The sequence below is a fragment of the Phyllostomus discolor genome, chromosome 5 (genome assembly GCF_004126475.2).
Source record: "Phyllostomus discolor isolate MPI-MPIP mPhyDis1 chromosome 5, mPhyDis1.pri.v3, whole genome shotgun sequence".
Lineage (NCBI taxonomy): Eukaryota > Metazoa > Chordata > Mammalia > Chiroptera > Phyllostomidae > Phyllostomus > Phyllostomus discolor.
In genome coordinates, this window is record NC_040907.2 from 36,150,542 (window position 1) to 36,174,705 (window position 24,164).

The window sequence follows — 24,164 nt, forward strand, 5'->3', positions numbered from 1 at the left end:
AAGTATTTTAATGCACGTTTTGTTTTTGTTTTTTTCCAGCCAAGCAGAGTGACTGAGCATAGGCTCTGGAGCCAGCTGCCTGGGTTTGAATCCTACCTCTGGCACTTTTTAGCTCTATGATCTTGGGGAAAGTATTTAACCTTTTTGTACCTCAGCTTTCTCATTTGTAAACTGAAAATAACAATACCTAACTTAAAGCATTGTTATGGAGATTAAAATGAATCAGTATATAAGTATTTCAAATAGTATGGGCACATAGTAAGTGCTAGCTTTTAGCTTGCAGCTATTATTTTTTTAAGCTCTATTCACAAAAAAGATTAGAGGTTCTTTACACTATGAGTCAGAACCCACAGGTCAAGTACAGAACGACCAGGTTCAACAGCACTGCAAACTAAAGGAGTAGATTCAATAAAACTCACAGGAGAACAAAGCGACTTGGAAGTTAGCTTTTATTCCAGTGGTTCTCACCTTGAGCTAGCAACTGTAGCATCATCTGAGAACTGGTTAGAAATTCGTATTTTTCTGTCCCACTCTATACCTACTGAAATCAGAAACTCGGGGGTTGGGACTCACGATCTGTAGTTTAACAAGCTCTCCAGGTGATCCTGATGTTCGCTAACCTTTGCAAACCACTTCTTTCCCCTCACCACCTACAACGTATTACGTCTAATCAGACTCTAAGGGCTGGTAATTCTCTTAACTCCGCCCCACTGTCCCAGGCCACAGCCACACTTAGGTCCTCACTGTCTCACCTGAATGAATGCAACAGCCTTCGTCTGCTCTCCCTGCCTTACCCGGTTTCCTCCCAGAGCCATCCTCCAGATCACTTCCAATGAGATCTCTCTTACACACAAACACAAAAACTACTCTTTTGCCCACACACTACTTAAATTCTTGCTGCTTGCTCGCACACAATCCCTGTCCTACCCACTTGTCTTGATACCCACCCACGCCCTCTGCCTAGAAATGTCCTGTCCCTTCACCCATGAGGCAAACTCTTCAAAATCTACTTTGTGCCTAATTTCTCGTGTATTTTTTTGTATAGAATCATCTTTATTGTAATTCACGAATACATCAGAAATGAAACTTTAATAAAAGGCATCTAGGTTCTCATGGGCTTCTGCTTCTGTTCATTTAGCTATATAATTTGAAAACCAACTTTGAGGATGAAAAAGGCCAATAATACCTTAGCTCCAATTTTTCACCTTGGGTATTCTAAAAGGGTCCCTGGGCCTCCCAGGTCCAAGAACCTCTCTCCCTCTCTCTGCTTGCTTGCTTCCTTCTTTCCTTCCCTCCTTCCTTCCTTCCCTCTCCCCTCCCTCCCTTCCTTCCTAAGGTTTTACTCATTTTTAGAGAGAGGAGAAGGGAGGGAGAAAGAGAGGGAGAGAAACATCAGTGTGTGGTTGCCTCTCACACACCCCCTACAGGGGACCTGGCCCATAATCCAGGAATGTGTCCTGACTGGGAATCAAACTGGCGACCCTTAGGTTTGCAGGTCCACACTCAATCCACTGAGCCACACCAGCCAGGGCTTAGAACCATACTGTCTTAATAGACCTGCCCATACTCAGTGCCTTCTGTAATTCCTCATAGATTTTACTGGGCCACCTGGCCAATGGAACATTCTAGTACCCTACCAGTTCTTAATACAGATTTGGGGCTATGCCTGAGAATTTGCATTTCTGTCCTCCTGTTCCCCTTTTTACTCTAAAGGGCAGTTACTATCTTCCGAGAAATAGTATCATCACTTTACCAACTCTCTCTGTCAGAGAAAGGGCCCAAAAGCATTGTCAACAGCCAAAATGTCAGGTGAGGCTCCTCTTCTCTCCTCAAACCAAGTTATTTGGAGTCTTGACTGAAGGCAAACCACTCGAACGCAGAACAAAAGCCTTCCCCTTACCTGTTTATGTATTCTGTCTGGAGCTTTGCCAGCACTGAAAAATTATTTTCATTTTTGCCAGCCTCAGGATTTTAAAATATTTATTTCTTTAATAGAAGCAAGGTTGGCTATCTCCCCTATATACTTATTTATCATTTACGGTAATAGTAATAACTAACAATGGTTAAGTGCTTTCATGTGTCAGGGACTATTCCAAATCCTGGTAAGGACTGAATAGAAGAATGGACAGGAAAATGTTTTGTAAGATGCCAGTGTGCTATGGGTAATAGGTCTATTTCATTAATCCCCAAGAACAGGGATTACATGAACTATTCTATTTATACTTCTCCTTTGGCTGTGGTGGAACACAAGTAGTGATTAAAATTCTGGAGCCAGTATCCTGGGTTCAAATCCAGCTCTGCCACTCACCAGCTGAGCGACTGGCCTCGTCAGGGCACCTCTTCTGCACAGTGGGGACGGTAACAGTATCTACACGGGACACGGTCAGGGTCGCTGTGAGGGTTAAAGGAACTAATATATGCAAAGCATTAAGGACCCTGTCTGGAACTTAATACCTGTCACATGTTATTATTTATCATATTCTGTTCCTAGAATTTCCTATAAGCAAATTTTTTTCACACAAAATGAGACAAAGCATGATAAAGTGGAAAAAGTATCATGTTTTAGAATCAAAGAGACCAGAGTTCAATTCCTGGCTCATCAACTTAGTAGATGTATAATGTAAATCACATTATTTTAACTTCTTTAGAGTTTGTTTCCCTATTTCTAAAATACAGAATAATAATAGTACTGTTTAGGGCTCTTGTAAAGATTAAACAACAACAACAACAACAACAACAACAACAAAAACACAGATAAAGTGCTTAGTACATAATGTGCATTCAATAACCAATAGCTATTTTCATTATTTTCAATAAAAACATAGCTTAATTTTTAAAATAAAAATACGGAGGATCCCTGAACAACATTTGGGTGGTTAGAGGCACCAACCCCCTCACCACACACAGTCAAAAATCTGTGTACAACTTAGATCAGCCGTCCTTATGTGCGATTCCTCACTGCACATCGAAAATACAGTCAACCCTTGAACACAAAGACTCAAACTGCATGTGTCCACTCGTATTATTAAAAAGCCATCAAAATCAAATCCTTCGAAACACTTCTGTGAGTGAGATATTATGTTGTTCATCAGATGAGGAAAACAATGCTCAAGGAGGCTAAACAACTTTGTTATCTTTCTCAAAAATGGGAAACCAAAGATTCAACCCCAGGATTGATTGTATGAACTTTTTACACCATGCTGCCCTTCTAGAATCCATGTCATAAATCCTCATTCAATAAATATATGCAAAGCCACCTATGCACGCACATTTGAGGCACTGTCCCTGTGCATACACATTTTCTATCCTTCAAAAAATAGAATTTTCCCCGGCCAGAATTTGCCCTGGCCGGTGTGGTTCAGCTGGCTGGAGCACCATCCCATGACCAAAAGGTTACAGGTTTGATTCCTGATCAGGGCACACACCTAGGTCGTGAGTTCAATCCTCCATCCTTGATCCCTGGTCCAGGACCATATAATCCCCGGTCCTGGTGTATGCGAGAGGCAACCAATGGATGCTTCTCTCTCCCTTCCTCTCTCTCTGAAAGGAATGAAAAGAAAATGTCCTCAGGTGAGGATGGGGAAAAAAAACCCCAGAACTTGGTAACTAAAAATAATAGCTAACATTTATTATATATTCTACACCAGTTAGTGTCACAAGCACTTTACACTTACACCTGACTGTATACCTACCTTGGTCACAGCATGGACGCAACAGAGAACCATGCAACACTCCATTTCAAATGGATGTATGGATAGTGTGTTTTATTGTTACTTTACCTTTATTGTTCTCATAGTTACAGGCTACAATTTAGTAGTTTGAAACATATAGAATTTTCTATAAAGAGAGAAACCTGACTAAAGATGTAGAAGATGGTTAACACTTTGTAAATACTGCCACTTAGCTCTCAGGAATACTTATCTGTCCTTTTCAAGCACAGGCTCTGGAGCCAGAGTCAACAATGTGAAATGTCATCACAAACAACTCTAAGATATTCATCCTACACAAGTGAGCATAAAGATAGAGATATACATACTTATATTTATATAATATATACATACTTTAATATTATATTGGTCCACCGAGTATACATATTTTAACAAAAGATAAGAATCTATGTAATCCAGTTAAACATACATAAGATCAGGGTACACATTACATCGAAAGTTGGTGTTTATAAGTTACAGATATTTCATCTTTTCCAGAGTTTTTAATTAAAAAAAATATTTTAAAAGCATTTCAAACATCTGTTCATTTTCCCAGTGCAAAAGAAGGTTGTTCAAGTCAACTTACCTTTTTCCTGAAGTGTAAGGGGAAGAAGAAACCCAAAACCACAACCTACCACAACTCCCAGCACTACCTTCTCAGTCACCTTTGCATATATCCTCAGTCACTGGTTTATCAAAATTTAAGCCTTGTGATTACGATTCAGCCCTTGCTTCATATGTATGACTTTTATGCTGAACTATTTCAACTTACAAAAGTAGAAAAAAGTTAGCAGTGTAAGAAAGTGGTTTAAGTTTGTTTTAAGCTATAGCAATCCAATTGTTTGTGGAGAAAAACAAAGCACCATTTCAAGATGAAATGAACTGGATGTTTTGGAATTATTCATAGGCTATGCAGTAAGTTACTGATAAACACAGATCAATACCACTTTGACTTGATGACCAGAGAGACTTTTAATTAGTTTTAAGTGCATTTTTCTTTATCTTGGTAAATAGGTATTCAGTACATTACCTAAGTCAGTAACCGATGTTAAAAAAAATAAGATTATAACTTAACAGCCTATTCAAATTCAGCTTGTCTGCTAGGTCAGTTTTACAGAAGATAGGCTTTTAACACATGAAGAGTTCTAATAATTTGGCAGGTCTCTTCTCTCCCAATTAAAAAAAAGATTTTTTTGCCAGCCTGCCAATTTCATAGGCAAAAAACATGAATAAACATTTTAAACCACAAAAATGGACAAAAAGCAATGTGATTTAATACATGTTACTTTTTCATTTGTATTCAGTGAAAGTTTTTACATTTCAAGTACTGAGCCTTCATTAAAGAAACAAAAAATATATATACAAAAATTAAAGTACCTTCCAGTTCTAGCTTGCTAAAGTTTCTTCTGCAAAAATACAAAAATAAACCTACCGTGAACTAACAAGGACAGTGCCGCAGCAATGGCAGAACAGCTGCCACACCCTGATGCTTGCTCACCTCATACGGATGGGTGTATTTTAGGTGACAGATTTCCTCCATTGTCTAGCACTTCAAATTATGGAGAGGTATCTGTTTATCTAAAATTCTTTAAATTCAGTCTGAAGCTGTAATGGTTCAATCTAAAGCATCCCTTTTTTCAGTAATGGAGTCAATTTATGTAAAATATTTTTCCTTGTCTATAAAAAAAGTTTTTTGATTCTATGGAAATACAAACATGCACTTTAGTCAATCTGTACTATCGTAAAAGAAACAGGATGTCCTATCCCTTCTCCTCCCTCATCCACTTAAATCAGGGGAAAATACTGCAAGTTTTAAGAAAAAACCCCACTGGCTATCATCAGAGTAACTACAGAACAAGGGTAGCACAGGGGTGAAAAGTTATTTCTCTATATTCCAGAAGGCAGAAGCTTGGGTGCTCTAGTTTAACACGCAGAAGTAGCAGAGGCAGGCAAAAGCTCACAGTAAACGCACACCAGAACGGGGACCCAGGTCAAGTTGTCTGACTCGGTTACTGCTTTTACGGGGAGGAGGGGAGACAAATCTGAAATGAATTAAAAAAAAAAACTTTTGTCACATTTACAGGAATCTCAAACCTTTTATATCCCCATGCTTATGGTAGTTTTGATATACACTGTAAATAGCTTCAGCATTCAGGAAGAAGAGTGTTATATGGTTGACAGAGGAGAGTTCTTCATGCTTCTGAAATCTCAGACTTGCTGAGTGCAATGGCCAGTTCTAAGTCTTCCTGCTCTTGCTGGGTCAGGCGGGCAAGCCTCTGCTCTTCCTCTCTCTCACTCTCCCTCTTGGCCCATTCGATCATATCTTCTTCAGAGGGATACTGCCATGGAAAAGGCAAATGAATAGACACATGAACAGATTAATGAGCAAAACAAATAAAAAGAAAAGAAGAAAAAATAGTTTTTACAAAGGGCATTAACTACTTGTTTCACCTGAAGGATGCTGGAAATAGTCTTCTTACATGTTAAATTTTTTTTCTGAAAACACCTTTAGTTTAACCAGTTACTAAATATGGTTTTATTTTAAAAATTAATGCAGCTCACAGCCAGTTTATAAAACTAAACATTAAAACATCATTTTAAAAAGTATACGCTTAAGGTGAGTTAGCAGATTTAAAAAGAGGAGGGGGCCAGCCTTTTTATCTAATATAAAACACCGACCACTCCCACTTCAGTGAGCACCCTCACAGGACAAACCGTGTTCAGCTTAACCCCACTGGTACCTCCCTACCACACCCTAACCTTCCTGCACAGAGAAACCATAAAGCAAAGAGTATAATGATTTTGCTGTACATACGATAAGTACTAAGCACAGTAAACAAGGTGTGGATGAAATTTTTTTTTAGTGCATTATAAAGATTTTGACAGTCACTGAGAACTTTTGACCCAGTCTAGATAAGACCTTAACACTGGTAATTAGGTCAGGGATGTATTTTTATCCCAAAACAGCAATCTTGGCAGATGCTAAATTAAAAAAATTCTACTTGCTTTCAAGTCCTGTTATATTCAGGAATACCATAATAAGATGAATATCCTAATAGGATGAAATGAAAGAAATTGTCAGATTTTTAAAAAATGATAGCTTTTCCCTAAGGAATTAGAGGGACTTTTAAGTTTTTAATGCTTAAAAAATCTTTCATAATAAAAAGAAAAGATGTTCTTAAGATTTTATTTATTTATTTTTAGAGAGGGGAAGGGAGGGAGAGAAGCATCAATGTGTGGTTCCCTCTTGTGTGGCCCCTACTGGGGGCCTGGCCCTCAACCCAGGCATGTGCCCTGACTGGGATCGAACTGGCGACACGTTGGTTCACAGGCCGGCACCGAATCACTCAGCCACACCAGCCAAGGTGGAAGACATTTTTATTATGAGCTGCTTTGTATTACACTATACTGAGATTTTGGAGTTTAAAATAGGCAAAATGCCTCAGCTATTGTTCGAGACTTATTCCAAACAGGTTTCAACTTGCTGAAATAATATTTAATGTATTAAATGCCATGAACTGCCAGAAGGTAACTTTATATTAAGAGGATTAAAATCTCTTAAAGAGCAATGCTGGATTCTATGCTTGCAACAACTCAAATTCCATGTAACAAAAGTAAAGAGTGTAATTCTGACATTCCATTTTCCAATAATCAAGATTTTGATTCCTATTCTGCTTCTTCACTTTCAGAAGAAGCCACTGGTGCTTAGAGTTCAGATTTGGTGATCTGACCAAATCTGGGTCGCTCAGTTTAACCCGTCTGACCTGGTGTATGCTGATTCCTGCCCAGTTCCTTCTAACTAGAAATGGCTGCTGGGATGAAGTGCCTGGCTGGGCGACACAAGGCTACACTGATGGAGGCACGGAGGCACGAAGCCGAGTGTGGCCGAGGTTGCCTGGCCACTAGATCTCCTATTTCCCAAATCATCAAGGCCTTTAAGTGATAAATAAAGCAAAACTCCTTTGTTATAGAAATAAAGCAAAATCTGGAAAATCAAACTGTTAGCTACTCTAAGAATTTTATTTTTTAAAAAAGCCTTGCTTTTTATCAAACAACAGTGGCACGTGTCATTTGCTTTATGTCCCTCCACAGTGACACCTCCATGGCTGGTTTTCTCATCTGTGTGGTGTCACAGGCCCCACCTCTGTCATTATCACAGCCCTCCACGTGTTTTTACTGACCTACCTGGTTCAGTCAGCTCTGGGAGAGGTCAAAGTACATATGCAAGGCTAGTGAAGTAGAGCCCTCCAAATAATTAAAGATTTGTTTAACTCCTAACGATTGTATTTCATAAAACTGACATTTACATTAACAAACACTACTATGTACAACCAGAGTTTTACTTGCTATTCAGAATTCCTGGCCCCGTCCTGTCATGCAATAGTTGTTGACTAGTCTCCAGAAATCTACAAAGCTTTATATACAACACACATACACAGTAACAAATACACAACATCATTATTGGCATTATTCACTCAGTGGGCAGACAGCAAATGACTGTCTAATGGTCCATCATCCACAACAATTTGCAAAACAGTAACCATAAGGATTTTACTTAAGTTGTTTACCAAGATAAAGAGAAAAGTTTACAAAACAACTGGTATATATCACAAGAAATAAGACTACTAAAATCATTTGTGCATGGAATATTTCAGAACCATCAAAACAAGCAAACAGAGGTTTTGGTTAGGGAAGAATAAATAAATATTTTTTTCTTAGTATGTTGGTAAATTTAGTTGGAATGATGTGTATTTGGCAGACTCCAAAGTAATCTTTGAAAACCCTTCAAACTGCAAATGGAAAGATTCTCCCCCAAACAGCCCATTCACAGTACTTACAGCACTGAAGTTAGCAAAATTGCTTGGGTCAGCCTCTTTATTGGTAGTGGTAGTAGTAGTAGAAGTAAATGGGTCGCAAAACATATCTGGATCTTTTTCTTTGGGGCTATCATTGACTGGGAAAGGCTGAAATGGATCATTCAGTTTAAAGGGATCGGAAGAATCCAATTTGTTGATGGGTCTTTTTCCTGGATCAAAATCATTACAATTAACTCAACCAGCAAATATGGCAAACACAAACACACAAGAACACGAACGCAGGGAGCATTAAAGAACTGGGGGTGGGGGAAAGGGGTGAGTGCTTCAACACACCCCCAATGTGGTCTCACACGGCCACACCAGCAGTCTGACCTCAACTTCCACACGCACCCTCTCAACTACAGTCCAGCTCCACGTAGGCAAATTAAAAAATAGTGAAGGGGAAAGGGGTGGGCCAGAAACCCCACTTTTGCCAAGAGAAGAAACATCTTCTTCCCCAAAATAGCATGGCTCCATGAAAAGACAAAACAAGCACGTAATCGGAGAATGACAAAGAATAAAGACAGCAATGCTTCTGCTATTAAAACCTCAGCGTAATACCATTCTCCACTGGCGGCAGTAAGGGCAAATGACCTTTGAAAAGTGCTAATATTCTTCTGATTTTTTTCTCTAGATTTACATACAACACCTGGGAACATGAAATTAAAATTTACGTTGGCAAACCCTACCTACTTCTTGCCATCTACCATGTATCGCTGGAGAACAGAGAGTTCTCCATGACGCACAAGGCCTACATCTTTGTGTTTGCTGGTGATCTGATCAAACAGCAGCATGTTGTTGCTCATTAATTCATCATCACTTTCAAACAAGTCCTCAAATTTTAAAGTCTTAAACTTAGTACTTCTTGAAGAAAAATGAGAATAGGTGTTAAAATATCTCCAAAAATACATATTTTCCTGAAATGTGTTAAACTGGTGATAGCAATCATGTCAACAGATTCTTTCCATTGCTGCGACAGCTCACAGAAGATGTCCCAGTTTCACATCTCAGTGGACCCTCCCGACAGCCCTCGCAGGAGGGCAGAACTGGAGGTACTGCCACCGCCTAACATCTCGGACAGGGAGGCCCTGAAACCGCACTCTCGAGATCACAGAGCCAGTGGGAGCACACCCGGAGTTAGAGCCCAAACCTCTAAGCTTCCGGCCCAGTACGCTCTCTCCAGCAAACCCTCCTTTCTTTGATCTTTCTACAGTGACAGACACTCACTATGCTGCAGATTTACATAAAGCACTGATATATTATTTTACTTAGGATTTAAAAAATACCTTCACTTTTGGCGTCATACAAGGCCAAAAACTTAAATGAGCAAATTGACTCTCATTTGTTTAATATAGTCTGACAACCTTACCCTCTAGCGATATATGATACAGGCTACTTTCCTTAAAAAATGGAAATCACTTAACTTGTTTACCTGCTTTTTCAACAGATAATTGAGTATTAACAATTATGTATGCAATTCCTTTAAACCAAGGGAGAAAAATTAATCTTCCCAAGAAATACCATAGGGAGGTTATTATGAAAAGGAAAGAACAGTAATCTACAGCTGCTGTGGTCGAAAACCTCCCAAGGAAGGATGTGTAATGGGAAGAACACTGTCCAGATGTGTCTTCTCCTGTGATGGCCCAGTAGCGCCACAATGACTCAGGGGCTGGCCTTTTCTGCCACTTCTCATGAACTTTATTATCTTCATTAAAAAACACCCCTTGCCATGTGTCAGAGAAAAACAACAACCCCCAAACCCCTTTTCTTTGCATAGTACTACAAATTAAAAAGAAAAAACAACTTTAAGAATTTGTTCCTGGACCCTCAAAAATCATTTTATAAGATAAAGGAGTCTTATTATATGAGGTAAAATACTTGTTAAAAAAAAACTTCCTTTTCAAATCACTATATTGCTAAATTCTGGATGGCAAAAAGCCATATATTCTCACATTAAAAAATTTAAGACTTCACATTTGTCAAGAAAAGACTCCAGCTAATCTTCTCTTATAGCAATTAATTAAAACACTCAAATGTAGGAAACTATCATTCAAACGGTAATCCATGAGCTTCCAAAAAAGCGAGAGACTTCATTAGTACTTTCTTTTTTCCATTTACTGCCTCTCTAAAATGATTTAAAAAGAAATTCGCTTTTGCCAGAAAAGCAGTTCCTGACAGTTACACTGGCTGGCCCCTGGGGTAATGTCTGTCATTCAGTGTTGGGGTCAGAAGAAAGAACAGCAGCAGGCTCCTGCCATGTTTTTTGACTTGTTCTAAGGCCCTTCAGATATATCTATAAATAAAACCTACACAATACTTTCAGAAAAGGAAAAGATCTTGTTGATCTAGGAAAGGTACTAACTCTCATACCAGGCGGCGGTGGGCAGGGTCTCGTTGGAGTTCCGACCTTTGGGGGCAGTGCGGGGGGTACATCTTCACTTCTGACTGGTGCTTCCTCCAGCGTATTTTTTGTAGCAACCACACTGCTGGCAGAGCTCAATGTGGCTGAACTAAAAGGATCTTCATTGTTGACCTGTGTTTGAAAAGAAATGTTTATACATGGTTATATATATTATACCAACCAAACTATATATATCATGTAGCATTTGAAAAACGGTCTTCAGTATTATGCAGCTTCATTTATTTCAATTCTGAAGCAAAGACATTTTAACTTTTGTATTCAGGGCCAAAGGAAGAATTTTATTAAATTGTTCTATATGAGTAGTAAGTATAATATCTTATTCTTTCCTTCCTTCCTTCCTTCCTTCCTTCCTCCCTTCCAATATTTTATTTATTTATTTTTAGAGAGGGGAAGGGGAGGAGAAACAGAGGGAATAAAACATTAGTGTGTGGCTGCTTCTTGCACACCCCTCACTGGGGACCTGGCCAGCAACCCAGGCATGTGCCCTGACTGGGAATCAAACCAGTGACCCTTTGATTTGCAGGCAGCACTCAATCCACTGAGGCGCACCAGCCAGGGCAACATCACTGTTTATTAAGAGTAACAGGCCATACCAGAACAAGCCAACTCTGATCAACAGTCTGTCAAGCTTCAGGCAATACAATACAAAACCACCTGAGGCCATTTTAAAGGGACTACATATCTTCCCTCAAATGAATATCTGATCTGAATGATTAAAAAAAGATTTCATACTTCCCAATGTATACTTAAATATAGGCAAGATCAGCAAAAGCCAAAAAAATGGCATTTTGAAAACATTAAAGACAGCTTGAAATCAGTGTTTTAAAGTGAAGTGAGCCATGGAACTGTAATTTGAGTCTTTATGTGAGTCTGAAGACCCTGTCTTTCTAATATGTGGAGTAATGAAAGACTGACTTTTCTAAAATGAATCAGGTGTTATGATTTTGGATCTTCTTAGGCCAGTATTTCTCTACAGGAGCACTACTGACATTTTGAGCTGGCCATAATTCTATGTTGGGGGTTGTGGGGGCTGGACAGGGGGTTTGCAGGGTGTTCAACAGCATCCCTGCTCTCTATCCGCTGAATATGAGTAGTCCCCCTCTCCAGCTGTGACAACCAAAAATATCTTTAGACATTGCCAAATGTTCCCTGGGGATGGGGAGATGGGGGAAAGTAACACCCAGCTGAGAAACAGTGGCATAGACAATTTGACTCTAATTTTACTGTTTTGGCTTCAACCAGTCCTAGAGCTATCCTGGAAAGTAGGTAGCAGACATTTAAGTGCTGGACTACGTGGATTAATTGTCTTAATATAAACCTAACAGCCTTAGAACAACAACAAAAAATCGATTAACCAACGCAGAGAGGATGGAATGGAATGCCCAGAGTACACAAACAACTATTGACCCAAACAATTGAGAGGAGAAAAATGTAGTTCAAAACTGGAAGAAATGTGTTCAAAAAGACAGAAGACTCTTAAAAATGAAGTTGTTGAGCAAACTTGTCAGTAGGACACTATAATTACCTGTACACTCAACACTGTCTTTATTAATAGAAATACATCTACTTTAATTATATCTTACCTTTCATTCCTATCTGAAATCAACATTTGCTGCAATGTATTGAAATCAAGTCACAATGTCTGTGAGAGGCTTAGATAATAGAAAGGAAGGGCTGCTCTTTTGGTGGAGACACAGTGTATTTCCCTTTCCCACCAACTTGGATTACCTTTGACAATGTGCTGAAGTCAGCAAATCCGTCTTCAAATGATTCATTTCCAAAAACAGAAGCAAAGGGGTCTGTGGCTAAAATGAATAAAGAAAATCAATACACCAGGACGGAAAGACATCAAATTTCATGTCCTCTTTCGTTTGGTAACATTAAGACAGATGAAAAATATCTAATTCCAAATAATAGTTCTGAATTTCTGACGTAAGTCCACAAAGACAGTGAACACATTGATATCCCTGCGAGATAAATATATTGCTCTGTATAAATCAACTGATAAATGATGTAGTATAAAATAAAAACAGGTAAACTAACTCTAGGGAAAGCATTTAACACTTTGGAACAACTGGGGAGCAAGACAGACTGCCCAATCCAGGGTTCAAGTACGGGAAAAGAAAACCTCACCACCTCTGGTTGTAAAAATCTGTGGGGGTTGTGGTGGCAGGAGAAACTCCCAGCCTCACAGGAATTTGTTGGCAAGACCCACAGTGTCCTAGAACATACACAAGTCCACCTACCTGGGTACCAACCTACAAGGGCCCAATCTGCTTGTGGGTAGTGGGGGAAGTGGCTGAAAGCCAGCCAAAAGCAGAGCAAGCGCTATTGTTCCCACTCAGACCCCTCCCCTACATACAGCACCACAACCTAGCGACATGGGTTACCCTGCCCTGGTAAATACCTATGGCTCCACCCCTTACAACATAACAGGTGCACAGAGACAAAGAAATATGGCCCAAATGAAAGAACAGATCAAAACTCCAGAAAAATAACAAAGCAACAAAGAGATAGCCAACCTATTACATGCAGAGTTCAAAATATTGGTAATCAGGATGCTCACAGAAATGGTTGAGCATGGTCACAAAATAGAGGAAAAAGTGAAGGCTATGAAAAGTGAAATAAAGAAAAGTATACAGGGAACCAACAGTGAAGGGAAGGAAACTGGGACTCAAATCAATGATTTGGACTAGAAGGAAGAAATTAATATTAAGCAGAACAGAATGAAGAAACAAGAATTTAAAAAAAACAAGGAGAGGCTTAGGAACCCCCAGGACAACTTTAAACATTCCAACATCCAAATCATAGGAATGTACAAGGAGAAGAGGAAGAGCAAGAAATTGAAAACTTATTTGAAAAATAATGAAGGAGAGCGTCCCCAATCTGGCAAAGGAAACAGACTTCTAGGAAGTTGGGAAAACTCAGAGAGTCCCAAAGAGGTTGGACCCAAGGAAGCACACACCAAGGTACATCATAATTATATTACCCAATATTAAAGCAGAGAATTTTAAAAGCAGCAAGAGAAAAGGAGAGAGTTACCTACAAAAGAGTTCTCATAAGACTAGCAGCTAATTTCTTGAAAGAAACCTTACAGGCAAGAAGGGAATGGAAAGAAGTATTTGAAGTCATCATGAAAGACAAGGACCTACATCCAAGATTGCTCTATCCAGCAAAGCTATCATTTAGAATGGAAGGCAGATAAAATGCTTCCCAGATAAGGTGAAGTTAAAGGAGTTCATCATCACCAAGCCCTTATTATATGAAATGTTAAACAGACTTAACTAAGAAAAAAAAATTAAAACTATGAACAGTAAAATGACAACACACAACTATCAACAACTGAACATAAAGCAAAAACAAACTAAGCAAACAACTAGAATAGGAATAGAATCACAGAAATGGAGATCACATGGAGGGTTATCAGTGGGGAGGGAGAGAGGGGAGAATGGGGGAAAAGGTACAGGGAATAAGAAACATAAATGGTAGGTACAAAATAGACAGGGGGAGGTTAAGAATAGTATAGGAAATGGAGAAGCCAGAGAACTTCACTAGAACTCACTGTCCAGTGAGAAACATGTAAGCAAACCATAATAAAACAATCTTAAATGAGCTATTTGAGGTTATGAAAAACCTATTGTTGGAGTCACTACCTGTCTGGGAGAATTAGGAAAAGTATCAAAGAAGACACTACATCTGAGCTAGGCCTTTTAAATAAGGGATGGGATCTGCCAGATCGATGAAGGTGGGAGAAAGCTATTTCAGGCAGAAAGCGCAGTAATTGCAAAAGCAATGGTTTAACCCGTGCTCCACATGCATGAGAAATTACCTGTTCCATCCCAGTGCACCTATCACATGGACTAACATTTCTGGTAGGAATGAACTGATCTGCTTTGACATAGATTTCACCTGTTCAGGCGTAAGTTCTACCAATAAAGTCAAAGAATGTTTATAGGAATTGCTGCTTGATACAGGCAAGTACAAAGAAAGAAAGGTAGTTGTGGGGGAAGAGACCTGTGAAAGAGAGGGTAAGACACAGCAAGCTAAGAAGTGCAGAAAAAGTCTCCTTGTCCTTCCTCAACTCTTCATGTCTACATCAAATCAGTTTTAGAACGACAGTGCCCACCGACCATTTAAATGTGTAAAGTGTGCCCTTACCCTAAAAATGAGTATACCATGGACATAAACGGGAGAGAGGCGAGGGAGGTATACAGGGGTAGGCAAAAGTGGGTTTACAGTGAGGAGTACATAAAACAGAGTTTATTCGTGTACTATTATATTACTTATTTGTATTACAACTGTAAACCTCATTTTGCCCACCCTGTGTATTATTTTTTGTTTGACTGTCACAGACAGTCACGGGGTGGAGGAAGTACAGAGAGGTGCGTAGAAACACAGTTAGTCCTCCAGGGGTACATAACGACTCAGAGCCTGAAGAGGATGTGGGAAGTCCAGAGTTACAGGAAATCCTACGGCTTCGGCTATGAAAGATGCTTTACTATTGTTACACATCTGCTGAGCCTGAGAGCCTGGGGCCCAGCCTAGTCATGGGTGCTGTTACAGGCCTTCCCTGCTTTCTCCTCCTCTTCCTGTTTTTCCTGACACCAGGGCAGCTGTGGCACCATCAGGGTGCAGATGCGCTCCTGACTGGCGGACAGGTGGCAAGGGCAAAGGAGCTGGGCTCACTTCACTGGAGGGACTGAGGAACCTGCTTCCGGCTTTTCCTCTGCCACCATCCCAGCGCTTTCACAGGAAGTCCTAGTGCATGTGTGGCAACAGTGTTGAGTTAGGTCAGGTCTGACTGAAATTTTGACAAAAAGTGTACACTGTGAAATAAATGAATAAAAAACATGACATTTATGTATGAACCATATGCTGCTGTAGCGAACAAGAGTTTTTCTACAATTTCTTCATTGAAGTAAATTAAACATTCAGCATTGGCCAAAAACACAGAGAAATGTATCCTGAAAGAATACATTTTTTTTTCCCAAATTGGGGAATTAGTAAGACTTTGGCTACCACTTTCTCTGATATTGATCATGACTGATATGAAGCAGAGGCCTGCTCAGACATTGGAAGGAGTCACTGAGTGTGAACTTGTTTAGAGTATGTGTGAGACACCTGCTGAGGAGTCCCAAAAATAACACAGTAAGGAACTCAGCAGGTGGCTTACTACCTACTGATGCACCCAGGGTCTGTGGGCCCGCAGAATCAGTCTTAAAATGCAAATGTGGCCTCACTAACACCCTCTTCTCTGTAAGAATAGAGGTAATGAACACTCTGGAAAAATACATAAAAGCATAATAAAAAATGTCATCTATAATGTCATTTCCAGAAATAACCTGTACCAGCATTTTAGCATACTTCTGTAACAGCTTTTTATCCTCGTATTTTTTCATTACATATTTGAGATCATACTATGCTGACATGCTTTTTTGTAATGTATGATGGATAAAGCTACACTTTAGGCATACCACATTTTATCCTGTTACCCTGATTTGATTTATAGCATTCACCAGTACCTAACTTATCACATATATGTTCTATTAAAGACAGGAACTCTGTTTTGTTGACCTCTGGATCTTCAAGGCCAAGAACAAGGTCTGGCAAATAAGACCGAACTCATATTGTTGAAAATACTTTAAAAATTTTTAAAAGGAGGATATAAACCACCTATTTAACCAGATTACCAACAAGGAAAAAGGGAAACCCGTTTTAAGGCTCACAAATAAATCCCATAGAACAGCTGTCTACCAGAGAATCCTGGGAGGAGCAAGAAATTTTCCCCCCTCTCCACGACCCGCTTATGGACCACAAGATAATCAAGCTCAAGCTCACTGAAAACCTTCAACAGATCTTCATGAATAACCTGAGGTGTAGACACTGGTCATTAATAAGGGATCCATTTTCTCAAGCTGGTCTCCAATTCATTCACACATTCCTTGACTCACATTTACTAAGCATCTATTATGTTCAAGGCTTGGTACTAAGGATTCAGAGAGGAATAAGGCATGAATACCTGCCTTCAAGGAACTTTAACTAAGTGATACACACACACACCACTGCTACACAGTAAGTGTTAAAATTCAGAGACAGCAAAGGAGAGGCAACATCTACATTTATGAGAAAGAGGCAAGGAAGACTTCAAGAGAAAGATTTCACTTTCTTTTACTGGTGGACAGAAAGGAGGTAGGAGAAGAGAGATACACACACCACACACACCTGCTCATGTGCACACATTTCTTTTTTTGACTTTTTAAAACAACTTTTTAGAGATTTATTTATTTTTAGAGAGAAGGGAAGGTAGGGAGACAGACAGAGAAACATCTCTTGGTTGCCTGTGCACGCCCCCGACCAGGCCAGGGACCCAGCTCACAACCCAGCTATGTGCCCTGAGTGGGAATCAAACCTGTGACCACTCAGTCTGCAGGGCAATATCCAACCCACTGAGCCACATCAGTCAGAGCTTTTCTTTCTTTCTTTCCTTTTTTAAAGATTTATTTATTTATTTACTTGTAGAGAGGAAAATGAATATCCAATGTGAGAGAGAAACACTGATCGGTTAGCTCCCACACAGACCGCAAAATGGGACCGACCCTGCAACTCAGGCATGTGCCCTGACCAGGAATCAAATAAGCAACTTTTCACTTTGTGGGACAATGTCCAACCGAGACACATCAGTCAGGGCATGCATACACATTTTTCCATTCAAAAATTAAGTGGCCTTGGAGGAGAAAGTCATGGACTGTGGCTTGCAGAAATGAAAAAAACTAAAGAACATGAAAGAAAGCAGAAGCTAAAAATCATAAAATATATGAACATCTGTGTTTTCAGCCTGAGTCATTGCCTGTAAAAACAAAGACCTACCTACTCTGAATTTTATTACTGCTGGAGCCAAAGACGCTCTGGGGATGCCACAAGTTCCCTTCTACTCACTGTTCACTATTCAGGATGTTGTAAAGCTTTTTTTTTTTAGGATGTTGTAAAACTTTAATTAAGAGTTGGGCCCTGGCTGGTGTGGCTCAGTGGATTGAGCACCGGCCTGCAAACCAAAGGGTCACCAGTTCAATTCCCAGTCAGGACATATGTCTGGGTGGCACGCCAGGTCAGGTCCCCAGTAGGGGACACTCGAGAGGCAACCACACATTGATGTTTCTCTCCCTTTCTCCCTCCCTTCCCCTCTATCTAAAATAAATAAAATCTTAAAAAAAACAAGTTGGAAAGACTCTGCATTTTCTCAGTCAGGAGTTAGTAAAATATCCTATGCAAAAAATTTTCTGACAACAAAACTAATCTCATTTATAATGAAGTGGCAAAAGAACTTTTACAAGTTGAAATAAAGTAGATGTAGAAACTAAGTAACCTGAATTTTCTTGCTTCTGTTTTTTCTTAGTTCTGTAATGTGTCTACCCATCAGTAGGAAATGCTAAAAAGACTCTAATGTGAAGCAAAATATTAAAAATATTTAATGTCCTCCTATATGTCATGCCTACTATACTTTAGAGGTCGAGTACAGTAATTTATCATTTAGTTTTTTTTTTAAATTTTTAGAAAGAGTGGAAGAGAAGGAGAAAGAGAGGGAGAGAAATATCAATGTGTGGTTGCCTTTCATGTGCCCCTCACTGGGGACCTGGCCCACAACCCAGGCATGTGTCCTGACTGGGAATCGAACCAGCCACCCTTTGGTTTGCATGCTGGTGTTCAATCCACTGAGCCACACTAGCCAGGGCTAGCATTTAATTTTTAAGAACAAAAATTTACACTTATGTTTTTATTTTTAAAGCTTATAGTTTTTTTTAAATTTGTTTAAATCATTTTTATTTTTCAACTACAGCTGACATACAATATTGTATTAATTTCAGATGTACACCCCAGTGTTTAGATATTGTATAACTTACTAATTGAACATCCCAATAAATCTCACATCTATCTGACACCATACACAGTTATCAGAATATTATTGACTACATATTTCCTATGATGTACTTCACATCCCCATGGCTATTCTGTAACAACCAATCTGTACTTCTTAATCTTTTCACCTTTTTCACCCATTCCCCCAACCTGTCTCCCATATAGCAACCCTCAAAATATTGTCTGTGTCTGTGAGTGTTTCTGTTCTGCTTCTTTATTTTGTTTTTTAGATTCAATTGTTGAAAGATATGTATTTATTGCCATTTTCTTGTTCATATTTTCTATCTTTTTTTCCTTCTTCTTAAAGAAGACCTTTTCATAATTCAAGTAATACTATTTGGTAGTGATGAACTTTAACTTTTTCTTTTCTGGGAAGCTCTTTATCTGTCCTTCAGTTCTAAATGAAGCATTGCTGGATAAAGTAATCTTAGTTGTAGGTCCTTGCTTTTCATCACTTTGAATATTTCTTGCCAGTCCTTTCTGGCCTGCAAAGTTTCTTTTAAGAAATCAGCTCATAGTCTTATGGCAGCTCCCTTGTAGGTAATTAACTGTTTTTCTCCTGCTGGTTTTAAGATTCATCTTTGTCCTTAATGTTCTGTATTTTAACTATGTATTTTGGTGTGGGTCTCTTTGAGTTGATCTTGTTTGTGACTCTGTGCTTCCTAGCATACTGTGACTTGTATGTCAATATAGAAGTCCTAACTAGAATAATTAGGCAAGTTCAAAAAGAGCACCCAATTGTAACAGAACAAGTAAAATTATCTGTGTTTGCAGAAGACATGATCTTAGATGTAGAAAACTGATTCCACAAAAAAACCTATTTAGAACAAATGAATTCAGCAAGTAGTAAGACATAAAAATCAATACACAAAAACCAGTAAGATTTCTATATACTAATGATAAACAATCTGAAAAGGAAATTAAGAAAATAATTTCAGCCCTGGCCAGGTGGCTCAGTTCACTGGAGCACTGAACGATATGCCATAAGGTTGTGGGTTCGATTCCCATGGGAAGGCAACTGATTTGATGTTTCTCTCACACATCAATGTTTCCCCTCTCTCCCCCAGTTCTAAAATCAAGAAGCATATCCTTGGGTGAGAATTAAAAAGAAAAAAGAAAGAAAATAATTTCATTTGAAATAGCATCAAAAAGAATAAAATACTTAGGAATTAACTTAACCAAGGCAGACTTAAGCACTGACAATTATAAAACATTCTGTAAGTAAAGAACAAATAAATGGAAAGACAGCCCATGTTCATGGATTAGAAGACTTAATATTGATAAGATTTTTAATACTATCCAAAGCAATCTACAGGCTGAATGCATTCTCTATGAAAATCCCAATGACATTTCTTGCAGAAATAGAAAACTCATTCTAAAATTCATATGGAATCTACAGGAACCCTGAATAACCAAAACAATTTTGAAAAATAATATAGGTCTCAAACTTCCTTTTTTCAAAACATATTACAAAGTTACAGTGATCAAACAGTGTGGTACTGGCATTAGACATTTAGACCACCAACACAGGCTAGAAAGCCCAGAAACAAACTCTTGCATATATAGTCAAATTATGTTGCAAGGATGCCAAACCACTCAGTGCAGAAAGAGCAAGTCCTTTCAATAGATGGTGTTGGGAAAACTAGATAGTCACATGAAAAAGGAATGAAGCTGGAACCTTACCTTAAAACATATACAAAATTTAACTCAAAATGGATCATGGGGGGGGGGGTAGAAGTGAGAGAGAGTATAAGGGGAATAAAGAGTAATAAAAAAGTATGATAAAAAACAAACTATTAAAAAATGGATCAAGGACTTGAATGTAAGATTTAAAACTATAAAACTCTTGGAAGAACACATAGGGGAAAGCTACATGATATATACAGCTATACTTTCTTGCATGTGACACAGGCAACAGAGTATATACAGTGAACTACATCAAAATGTAAAAGTTTTGTGCACCAATGGACAGTATCAACACAATGAAAAGGTAACCAATGGAATGGAGAAAATATCTGCAAATCATATGTTCCATAAGGAGTTAAATCCAGAATATATAAAGAATTCCTACAACTCAGTAACAACAAACAACCAATATGAAAAATGGACAAAGTGCTTGAATAGACATTTCTTCAAAGAAGATATCTAAATGCCCAATAAGCAAGCATATGAAAAGATGCTCTCGACATCACTAATCATTAGGGAAATGTAAATCAAATCAGTAAGATGATACTTGATACCCTTCAGGATGGCTATTACCAAAAAACCAGAAAGTGGTAAGTATTGGTGAGGATGTAGAAAAATTGGAACCCTTGGAATGTAAAATGGTACAGCTGCTGCCCTGACTGGTGCAGCTTCAGATGGATGGGTGTCCTCCCTCAAAGTGAAAGGTCACGGGTTCATTCCCAGTCAGGGTGCTTATGAGAGGCAGCTGATTGATGTTTCTCTCTCACATCGATGTTTGTCTTCCTCTCTTTCTCCCTCCCTTCCCTTCTCTAGAATTATTATTTTTTAATTAAATGGTATAGCTACTATGAACAACAGTATGATAGTCTCTGGAAAAGTGAAAAAAATAGAATTACCATATCATCCAGCAATTTCACTTTTGGATATATACCCAAAAGAATTGAAACCAGAGACTTAAATAGATACTTGTATACTAATATGAAGGGCGGCATTATTCATAATAGCCAAAATGTGGAAGCAACCCAAGTGTCTATGGAAGTATAAATGGATAAACAAAATGTGGTATGGACATACAATAAAATATTATTTGGTCTTAAAAAGAAAGGAAATTCTGACACGTGCTACAACACAGATGAACTTTTAAGACATCATGCTTAGTAAAATTAAAAAAAGATGAATACTGTATGATTCCACTTATATGAGGTACCTAGAGTAGTCAGATTCATAAATAAATGTGAAGTAAGTAAATACAGAAAGTAAATAAATGGTAGTTGCCAGAGCCTAGCAGGAGGAATAATGGGGAACTTTTCTTTGACGAGTGTAGAGTTTCAGGTTATGAAGATAAAACAAGTTCTTGAGATGGGTGGGTGTGATGGTTGCACAACAATGTGAATGTATGTAATACCACTGAATCTTACACTTAAAAAATGTTTAAAGTGGTAAATGCTATGTTATATATATTTTATCACATTATTTTTAACAACCCACTTATCAGAACAACATAAACAATATACCCCATCCTCAAGATTTTCACTCACTGGGCTACTATCATATGCTCTGTGAGGAGAGTAATTTATTCATCCATTCATTAAGCAATATTATGCGCCCAGGCATGGTTTAATGTTCTTGGATTACATCAGTGAATACAAAGATCCAGGTTCCTAAGGAACTTAAAACCTAGTGGAAGAAGAAGATAGATGAAAGAAAAACAAAGTAATTTCTACTGTATGCTGTAAAGTAATTAGCTGTAATGAACGAAGAAAGAGTACAGAGTAATTGTAAGGTAGGATTGCTGGGATGGGTGGTGGTAGCTGTAAATGTTAAATAGGGTGAATAAGCCTCACTGGAGTGACAGTTTGGTGAAGATTTGTTAGAGGGAATGGAGCATATTGTGTGGAGAGATGAAGAAAGATCAGCCCATGAATAGGGATAAGGTAAGAGCAAAGAGCCTAAGGAACACCAGCCCATTGTTTGAGCAACAGCACAGAGGACACTGTGGCTGCAGCAGAGTAAGTCAAGAGCATGCTCATTAGAGAAATTATTAGAAAGTTACAGGCCACTGTAAGGCTTTTACTGGATATAACTTGAAGACAGAGACAGATTTCCTTACAGCTAGGGATAGAATGATAGAAAAAGAAGAACCACAGATGACTTTGATATTTCAGGTCTTAGCAATATTAAAGATGAAATAACCGTGAATTAAGATGGAGAAAGCTTTAAGAGAAGCAGGTCGGAGAAAGAAGATCAGGAGTTCGGTGTTATTAGACATGTTGTGTTAGATATATCTAGCAGATCATTTAAGTGGAGATGTGAACAGGTAGTTGGGTATATGAGTCCAGAGTTCAGGAAAAAAGGTGTGGCTAGAGCTATAAACCAGCGTACTGACAGAATCAGCAAAGGAGACACAAGGAATGACCAAAGAGGTCAGTGGAAAACCAGAGACCTCAGATGGACCTACTGGGTCCATCTATTACTCCTTCTTTAACCCTGCGAAACAGCTCCATGTATGAAAATTGAATGAGACCATGTATGGAAAAGCAGCACATGGAGTGCTAGACTTATGCAAGTGCTCAATAAATGGTGTCGTTATGATTAACGAGAATAAGTCTTAGCTCCCTCCCAGCGATATTTATTCTACCACTTTACCAGAAATGAGCCAGAAACTGGAATTGAAGAAGATGAACAAAGGCAACAGAAACCTTCTACAGTAAGACTGCAGTCTACCACCTACGGACTGAGCCTGACTATTCATTCCTCTCCGCAACATAAGCTTTATCAAAATGTCCGTTTTCTCCTTGAACATGCCCTGTGTGTCTGGCCTCCATTCCTTGCTCAGGTCACTCTCTCTGCTTTACACAGTCTCTTTCCATAACTTATGTTTCCATAACTACTTATTCAAAACTACTTATAACTACTTATTCAAAATCCTAGCCCATTCTTTCAAGGCATACCATAAAAGCCACCTTCTGCTTTAAAAATCATTCATGATTTAGACTAACTGGAGGTAAGCTCTTTCCTCTAAATTTTTGCAGTTTTAATGAACTCTCATGGCACTTCCCATTCCTTAATGTAGGCAACTGAGAGTTAATTATTAATGTATTAACCTTTCATTTTATTTTCTCATGTTATCCTTTCTAATTATATAACATCCTTAGCACTATATTAATTCACCAGTTCAACAAGGAGAGTCTAAAAGAGTACACGTATTTACAAAAATACATAATTTAACCACTGTTACTACAATAAGCCTTTTAGAAATCGTATTTGCTGTCATTCTAAATTTTGGATTAAATCAATATTCTGTACTACATTAAATCTTGTTTTCTACACATCTGCTTTTTACATTCCTCTTCTTGCTACTCAGGCTGTAAGTCAAATTTCAACCTATAAATAAACAGCACACTGTTAATAAATCCCATCTTGTTACAATTTGTAAAGTACAAGAAATCCAAATTGTGAAGGCAATTCTACTTTCTTTCTCTATGCTCACAATACTCAATTTGTCACAATCAAGAAATTTGTGTACTGAATAACCTACCCAATTTCCATCTGAAAAATAAGGCATTCTATTTTCAGCAT

General features: G+C 38.5%; 1 protein-coding gene across 6 annotated transcripts in view; it reads right to left on the reverse strand.

Annotated features, from left to right (window-relative positions):
• Window positions 1-3,746: 3,746 nt before the first annotated feature.
• The window catches only part of EPS15 (epidermal growth factor receptor pathway substrate 15), a 128,735-nt gene continuing 108,317 nt past the window's right edge, over window positions 3,747-24,164 (reverse strand). For 2 of the 6 annotated variants that reach the window (XM_028511330.2, XM_036026068.1), the window contains exons 22-25: window positions 12,714-12,790; window positions 10,934-11,096; window positions 8,546-8,733; window positions 3,747-6,046 (exon numbers count right to left, since the gene is read on the reverse strand). In XM_028511330.2, coding sequence (XP_028367131.1) covers window positions 5,900-6,046; window positions 8,546-8,733; window positions 10,934-11,096; window positions 12,714-12,790 — 575 coding nt within the window. In that variant the 3' untranslated portion in view covers window positions 3,747-5,899. The remainder of the gene's footprint in view (window positions 6,047-8,545; window positions 8,734-10,933; window positions 11,097-12,713; window positions 12,791-24,164) is intronic. The other 4 variants (XM_028511332.2, XM_028511331.2, XM_028511335.2 and 1 more) reach the window with 2 other exon arrangements.